This window comes from Ctenocephalides felis, unplaced genomic scaffold, assembly GCF_003426905.1.
Source record: "Ctenocephalides felis isolate EL2017-DRISC unplaced genomic scaffold, ASM342690v1 CF-g0.4_SCAFFOLD_03570, whole genome shotgun sequence".
Taxonomy (NCBI): Eukaryota; Metazoa; Arthropoda; class Insecta; order Siphonaptera; family Pulicidae; genus Ctenocephalides; species Ctenocephalides felis.
The window spans coordinates 25076753-25086052 of record NW_020539724.1 but is presented as its reverse complement, the minus strand read 5'-3'; the positions used below and the strand labels follow the sequence as shown (position 1 = coordinate 25086052).

Below are 9300 nucleotides of genomic sequence, written 5' to 3'. Positions count from 1 at the left end.
GACTCGTCACATCACCAAAGCAAATTTTGATACAAATGACTATATTATTTTCTCATACTGTGATGAATTATTAACATTAAACTATTTGTCGTAGGGCCGTAACATTTTAGTATGTTTTATGATATCTGTTGCCAAAAAAAGGTTCATAAAAATTGGCAGACATTTTTTTTTTCAACAGTTAATTTTAAGTAAACGGCTCGGTAAATTTTTATCTAAAATTAATCAGTATCATTCGCTACCAATATCTGTCAAACAGTTTTTGATTTTTGAAATTGATTCAGAATTGAGAGCTAAAAACGTGGACAAAAATTTTTCCACTTTTTGCTATTTATAATTAATTATTTATATTTTGCTCAGCCGATCGTCGCACAAAACTGAGAAAAGATGATCCACATTGAATCGATGGGCTCTCAAATTTTTTAAATCGGTTCAGGCGTTTTTAAGCAAACGTCATTGAAAGTTCTATTTTTGACAAACGCCAAAAAACTATACTCTTTTTGCAAATTTTGACAATTTTTTAAAATTAAACGACTTATCGTTGGGCCGTAATATTTTAGTATGATTTAGAAGATTATGGTAAGAACCGTTATAAAAAATCATAAAATTCGTCGACACGACGACACGACAACGGCGTTAACACATTACAAGAAAACGGCCCGGTCGATCTTTACCAAAACTAATCAACACGATTCCCAACCAATATCTTTCGAACGGTTTTTTAATTTTCAAAATCGATTCAGAATTGCGTGAACGTGGACGAAAAAAAAAATCACTTTTCTGATATTTGCGGCTTGGCTGATCGTCGCGCAAAATTTACAAACGCTAGTCCTCATCGAGAACCATCGAATGGCTTTTAAATTTTTGAAATCAATTTAGCTGTTTTTGAGAAAACGTCGATTTACGACTGTTAACATACACACAAACACATGCTTTTTCCTAATTTGGTCTCATTCGATGCAGAATGGCTTGAAACGTCAAGAAAACATAATATTAGCGAATCGGATTTTGTGATGAAAACAACTTCTCCTTCGGAAAGTTAAAAAAGTTTTTCTTATGCAATAACAAAATTATTGCATTACAATTTGATTATATACCGAGGTTTGTAAATTTATTCAATAAAATAGAAGGTAGAACAAGTATTTGAAACATATTTGCAAACTTTGTATTTTCATAAAGATTTTTTTTTAATTATTTTGTTTTACATAATTTTAACTTTATTTTTGCTTTTAACCAAATATTTTTTACATTTTTTACACAAACATGATCATTTGGTTTCGAACAATATCACAAACAGAATGAATTTCGGCTGATCGGCATGTCTCAATATAATGTACTGTATAATAACACGTCCCATTACCCAAAAATACGTACATGCGAATTATGTTGAGGAAGGTCGAAGAAGAACGGACGTCTCTTTTTTATGAGATGTTTTCGGTCAATCTCCGAAAGCTCACCAACCCGTGAACCGCATGTTGTGTAAAGCGACGTATGATGCGAGAAATCGTATTAAGCATAATCTTTTGATATATTTGAATGACATTAATTTAATCAAACTACCCAATTATATTTTAAAATATAATCTTAGGTTATTGTTTAGAATATTTTTTTATGTTAATACTTTGAAATGATTTTTTTAATACATTAAATTAAAATAAAACTAGTTGAAAGTGGCATTTAGCCTTAAGGCAAGTTGCATGAACTTCCCGAAATGTGTAAGAATTGACTCAATTAACCAAAATTGAGATTTAGGTAAATAAAATTTTCAACTATTTATTTGGAAAATAAAGTTATCGCTATCAATTGAATCTAAACATTGCTATTTCCAATTGATATCTCTAAGACACATTTATGATATCTTTGATTATATTTTATAGTGCACAGACACTAGTGCTTGGTATGTCCTAAAATTATTAGCTCATTATTATAAATTTTAATGAATTAATATTGTTTGACTCATCACACCACAAATGCAACTTTCGACACAAATTCTGACTATAATATTTTTGCAAACTTAGATGAATTTTTAAAATTAAAATACTTGCCGCAGAAACGTAAAATTTTAGTATGTTGTTCAATTTTTTTCAACAGTTAATTACGAAGAAACGGTTCGACCAATCTTTGTCCAAAAGTAATCAGCACGATCAAATAATATCTTTCGAATAGTTTTTGAATTTTTAAAATCGGTTCAAAATTTTTGGCTCAAACATAGATGGATAATTTTTCACTATCCTGCTAATTACAAAAAAAAACGGCTCAGCCGATTGTATCAAAAATATATCCGACGCAAGTGCTTATCAAGTTTCATTAAATGGTTTTTAAATTTTTAAAATCGACTCAATTGTTTTTGAGAAAACGTCGATGAAAGGTCTAATTTTGATAAACGCCAAAAAACGCGACCAATTTGTTCACACTTTGACGAATTTTCAAAGTTAAACGAATTGTCGTACAGCCGTAATAATTAAAAATGATTTAGCAGACCATAATACCAATCTCGAAAAAAAAGATCATAAAAATCGTCAAAAAAAAAATTTCAACAGTTAATTACAAGAACACGTGCCAGCGAATCTTTTCCAAAAACTAATCAGTATCTTTCTCAACTAATATCTTTCGAACGGTTTTTGAATTTTCAAAATTGATCTAGTATTGCGGGATAAAACGTGGACGGAAAATTTTTCAGTTTTCTGCTATTTACAAAGAAACGCTTCGGTTGATCGTCGCGCAAAACTGATAAGCACTAGTCCTCATCGAGATGCATTGAATGGCTTTTAAATTTTTGAAATCGTTACACATACTTTTTTCAAATTTGGTCTCATTCGATTCAGAATGGCTTGAAACGTTGAGAAAACATAAAATTAGCGAATCGGATTTTTTTATGAAAACATGAACTTCTCCTTCGGGAAGTTAATAATCAGGCACTTTATAAGCACTAGTATATTGAAAAAAAAAATACATCAAGCTTAGGGGTCAATTCTTGGATAAACTAATAAACTAGGTAAGTTATGATATAATGCTATGTTACGGGTCTATATTCGTGTGAGTTGGTAGTAACAAGCCATCAAAAAGCTATGTAATTGTGTTCGATCAAGTGTTTTGCACATGAAACCTAACTTTGTAAGTAAAGCACGTAAGTATGTGTTATTAAGGAGACATCAGAAAGTGGCACTTACTGTACTATGGGCCATAAACTATAAACTTAAGTTAAATTTGTTATTTGATGTTTGTACGTTTTGTAGGTTAGATTTTATGTGTAAAACGGCTGATCGCACAGCAAAAACATAGTATTTTGTCGATTTATTACTACCAACTTATACAAATATATACCTGTAACATAGCATTACCATAACATTCCTATTCTATCTGAAAATTGGCATCATCATGTAAAATATCTTAAAAAAATAAAAGCAAAGGTTTGACATCGGTGAACGTTTTTTAAATCCTCGGAAAGTCAGCTCATAGGCTCATAGATTAGCGAAATATATTAATTGACTAATTATTAAATTACAATGAATTAGTGTAACTGGCATTTTGCTTTAAGAGAAGATCCAAAAACTTACCGATATGTGTAAGTGTGACGATAAAATTTTGAAATTTTTCAGGAATCATTAAAACTAAAATTTGATGATTCCTTTTAATACAAATAATTAACTAAAAATGCATGGCATTATGCGTTATGGCAAATTTCTGGAATTTCCTGTGCCGTAATAAAAATAGCCGAAGATATTGAAATGTTATCAAATATGTTATTATAAATACTGTAGCTCACTGTAACTATTATTATTTGTATTTTTTAGATAAAATATAGAAGCTTATAAATTAGACGTCGATGTTTATATAAGTTTACATGAGAAGAAAATAAACTAATCTCAATCAAACGGAGTTAGAATGAAGAACCCTATCTCATATTTCTAAGAATCATATAAACTGAATTGCAAAGTTAAAATTATTTATTTCAAGTATAAAGGTGAGATTTAGAATTTTTGCTAGAATCAAAATTAAAACCAATTTTGAATCTTTTTGTTCTATATATAAAAAAAATATTTTTGGAAATTATAAAAAAAACTTCTTTAATTGGAAAAAATTGCTTTCCCCAAAAACTAATCATTTCTTCTTATAGTCAAAATAAGCAAAATGTTTTTTGAATTATTCGAATCAGATGATCAGATTATTATTTGCATCGTTTCTCTAATAGCTGGACCTGCTTTTCAAAAAAAAGTAATCGGCACGTCTCCCCGTCAATACGTATCAAATGTTTCTGAACTATTCTCATCGAATGCTCAGTTCTCTTCAAAACTATAATCATTCTAATCAGATGCTCCATTCTCTTGAAAACTGAATTTTTATTTTTCCGTATCTCCGAAAAGTCTGGACTTTTGACAAATTCAATTTAAATTTCAATAAGATAAATTGTATTTTACCTGTCAAACAACTGCACTATTCTGATTACTTCGTCGGTCTGCGGGATAGTACTGATGATAATAATATGGAGGACGGTTCACAAGTTTAATATGTAAAGTAACTTAAGTAAGCAATTTTTAAATAACAAAATTGGAAAGTAGAGGTAAAAAGATGTATGTAGATATTAGACCTGTTTGTCCACTGGCTATCTTAATTTACACCGCCTATGGAGTGAAAAAGACCATGCGACAAATTTTTGAAAAACAGAAAAAAGCACATTTGTAGTACGATGAATTAGCTGGGATATTTACTTAAAATAGTCAGATATTGCTTGTTTGATGTGTGTTATTTGTTATGATATAATTGTTTTGGTTTTCACAATATAATTACTCAAAGTCAAACTGGACCTTAATGCCCCGCCCTACCATGCAACATTTATTTGATGCAAATTTTATTACTATTTTTATTTCATTAAGTAAAAATAACTTATCGTGGTTCAATAGTTAATAAGTACGTGTGCTAGCACAAACAAGTCCCGGATTCGATTCCAGCATCGGACAACTCGATATAATGGTATATATTTTGTCCAATATAAAAAATATCATGGTTAAAGAAGAAATAGTTAAGAATCACAGGGCGATTTAAAACAAGTTTTTGTTTCAATCCGAAAGTTTGTGCGTCATATAGCAGAAGATTATTACACCATATCCATACCTATACTTACACTTACCTACATATACAGTACTTTTATTGACAATGTATCAATTTGAGTAAATCCTGTTTTTGAGCCATTCAAATTCTTAAAATATGTCCCAATCTATCATTTAAATATACGCGTAGACGAATGAAAAATGCAAATTTGTGTATATAATTTTGTTAAAAAATTTTTGAATTTGCAGCCATTCTACAAAAATTTTGAAGGTCGAATTTAATTATTCTCAGATTGCAAATTAGAATAATTTTAAATAAGATTCAATTTTTGATAATGTTACAATGAAACAAATAAATAAATATTTCATTATTTATTTGTTTTCTTTTATTTCGACGAGGCTAAAAATGAACGTTCAGAATGAAACAAAATATAATCAACATTAATGTGTCCATCATAGTGTAATCGTTGGTAACGTGTGCAAGCACAAACTAATCTCTGGTTCAATCCCAACCTCGGCCAGCTTGATATCAATCAGTATAATATCAAGTTTGTCTTTGATATTATAGATCTCAAATACAATCTCAAGTTATTAATCACGTTTTAAAGTGTAGTGTTGAAATAGCAAAAATATATGAAAAAACAAGAACGCTTATATCTTAGAAATCTTAAAAGAAATTATAATTTCATGAATAAATCACATTTTTATAATAGCATTATTTCTACAATGTAATTGTTACTTTATATCAGAATATTTTTAACTCATATATGAAAACATAAGACCAGCAAAAATCTTATATATGGCTCTATTTGAAAGTGCAGCAATAAATTTATTTGGAAACTTATCGAGTTATGTTTTCTTTCTTCTATCGATATTATTACAAAAGCCCAATTCAAAACTATTGCCATAGTACAAAAATCTATTGCAACGATACATAATTTTTTAATATAATCATTGAATATCGTGTAGAAATTGCAAAAAATCAAGGATTATGCTTTAGATTATCAGATTTTAATTTACTTTAAAAAGTGTTTAGTAGTAACAGTAATTGAAAACTTAAAGGTAAATTCAGTTTATAAAAATACATCCAAATTCATTCCAAATTTAATTAGTTATTGCAACTTTGCTGATGAATGCTTCTCATAAAATACTAGATCAAGGTTTTGTATAGTGTTGTCAATGTAAAAAATGTGCACATGAATTTTATATTCTGCATGGGTTAAATATTATTTAATATTTTGAAAAATTCCTTTAAAATTAAAAATAAGACATTGGATTTGTTTGACGGCTGCCTGTCTATGGGGTAAATAGAAGCAGATGACAAATTTTAGAAAAATAGTAAAAAACACATTTCTAAAATTAGAAATTAACTGGGAACTTTACTGAACATAGTTTGATAGTTGTTTGTTTGATAAGTGTTATGTGTTGTGATCTAGTTCATTTGATTTATAGACATTATAGTTACTTAAAATCAAATTGAACCTTTGAGCCCCGCCCTACCTAATACTTGATCGTTGCTTTTACCATTCGTTTTGGATATTATAGGACATAAGAAGTTTGGTTTTTCTTCTAATTTATTCTATATATGCGAATAAAATTTTACATTGCGCATTTGATTGGACCTGATACTTTATATAACTAAGATCGATTTTCTATTTAGCAGCCAACATAATTTCTTTCTTTTTGTTTCTAGTTGTGAACGCATTTTTTGTATATGATGTTCCCAAGTAAATTTTTTACCAGCAACAACTTTTACTTGCGGTACCATTTGATTGAAAAATTTAACTGAAGAACTTGATTTTTTCCTGAGGGTAAAATTCATACATATAGACTTCAAACTGTCCACTCCAAATCTCCATAAATCTTGAAATCTTTAAATATCCAAAATTTTAACCAATGTTCGACTCATAGATAGACAAGTATAATGGTTCGACTTCTGATATGTGAGAATTATAATATTTGAAATAAAACGGTTGCATTTTTAGAACAGAATAAGAAATATCGCAGAACAGAATAGCTGTAATTGTAATTAGTCCTCAATCTTTTCTGGGTGAATTTGTTCTAGAGTTGACTGTTTCTCTTGGAAACCAAAATGATGATGTTCTCATCAGCAGCAGTTTTCCAAAAAAATTTGATATCATTGATAGGTGGCTGATAAGATATCTGAAGGTCAGGTTTTGGAATCAGAATTACTTTTGCTGGTTTTCAATTGGTTGGAAATAGCTAATACTAATTGTTAGAAATCTGTATCACATATCAAATAAATAATTCATCAGTATAACAGAAATATTGTCGAAGTCTAGAGATTTTCCATAAATAGTCCAACGAATTTCATCCTCGACCTCGATTTTTTTCAATGTTTTATCTTTGAAGAAGGTAATGTTGTTATAAACTAATTCCGTCAAAATTAATCTTGCTCTACCTGTCTTTTGTTTTATCAAAAGTTTTTATTATTTATTAATAACATAGTTGTATATACATTTATAATATATTATTCTATACCTTTAAATTCTATCACAATACAGCGATATTAAACATTGTAGATATTTTGGATAATCTGAATATTTGTTCAATATATTAGCTGTAATCCTTATTTTATCTTATAAATATAAAAAGGATTATATTCGATAAAGTTCTTATAAAATATATTAAGTAGAAATATAATTGAATTGACCGAGTTGATCAGGATAAAATAATTGGTCAAATTTGTGATGAGGTAAATGAGTTCGATTACAATTGTATTTAATGGGAAATGATTACAGCATTTCAACATTGTGATAATACTTTGAAGTTAGGTTGAAGTTATTTTTGAACCTTTTTTATTGTTAGATTCTATTTTACCCAATGTTGTTATTGTAAACCAAAATTCATGAACAGGTTCGATATTATCACTTTTTAAAATGTTGACCAATTGTTACATATGTACTATAATAATATTTTAGAACAAATTATTGTTTTTTCGTTATGTCTATTCATTGATTTAATGGCTTTATAATAAATATTAAGTGATGTAATGATTTTTATCTTATAAAGTATAGTATATGTCGCTAAACTTATGATAATTGACCAAAATAAATTTATAACTGAGCTGTTTGGCCCAATTCAGTAAATATAGTTGAAAAATAGTAATACTTATGGGCCGATTCTGCCATAAAACAGATCAATGTTATGGCAAGGCAATGTCACGTGGTAGTTTTCATACAAAATCGTACTAAACACATTTCAAATACCATGTATTTGCAGTACAATCAGGCGTTTTATACATAAAATGCGACTTCACTCATATATTATTAAACCTTATCACAAAAATCCAGTTATCATAACATTTTTTTTTATATTGTACAGTTTTTAGGTTAGGCTTTTTATCAAAACGTTTGACTGCACATAGAATTTTGATAGTTTTTAGTACCATTTCATATGAAAATCGCTACATACCATAGTCTTGCGATAACATTGGTCTATTTCACGGTAGAATCGGCTTCTTATTCTCGTATATAAAATATTTTTGGGTTCTCAAAATTTCCTAATAAATATCAATATCTGGTGAATATTTTGTAATGAATAGGTTGTTTTAGTTAATAAGGGAAAAAATTAAAGCAACTTTGATTCTATCCATGGCAAAAACTGTGACACTCTGGTATAGACTCCAGGAAATCCTGGTTCAGCGCATTTGAATCCGTAAGAAACCACACCTATCAGGTAATAATGGTATCCGTCCCGGTTATCATTGATCTAAATTTAAAAACGTACAAATATAATTCATCAATAATAATTACACCAATTTCAATATACGATTGAACACAGAAATGATCAATGTTAGTGTTTTAATGAATGATTTATTCCACATATGAATGATGTCTGTTCGACAAATGGATGATGCAAATAGATTGAAAACAGCACCTATTCCCTATTCTTACTAAAAGAACAATATTTTAGCTTCCCGTAAGATGAGTTATTGTAATCGTACAAAAATCAAAACTGCTTCAGAGATCTCTGAACATTCTGGAAAATCCGATTTGATTGATTTGGAAAACATTCAATTTGTAATAATGGGAAGAAGTGGTGATTAGTTCTTGGCAAAGGCAGATCTAACCATTTCAAAGATACAGAGGTAAATGTGGAAAAAATGACAGTTTTTGAGAGAACTAAGCATCCGATTTGAATGATTCAAAAAACTTTCTGCTTGTGTTTACGAAGCAATTGCTTCTGTAAAAAACATATTTAAAGTTTTTTTTAATTTCCAAAAAATATTTTT

General features: G+C 28.8%; 1 protein-coding gene across 1 annotated transcript in view; it reads right to left on the bottom strand.

Annotated features, from left to right (window-relative positions):
• Positions 1-8015: 8015 nt before the first annotated feature.
• LOC113382702 (venom protease-like) overlaps positions 8016-9300 on the bottom strand; it is a 28282-nt gene continuing 26997 nt past the window's right edge. Inside the window, 2 exon segments of the mRNA XM_026620929.1 lie at positions 8016-8675; positions 8678-8777. Coding sequence (XP_026476714.1) covers positions 8617-8675; positions 8678-8777 — 159 coding nt within the window. The 3' untranslated portion in view covers positions 8016-8616.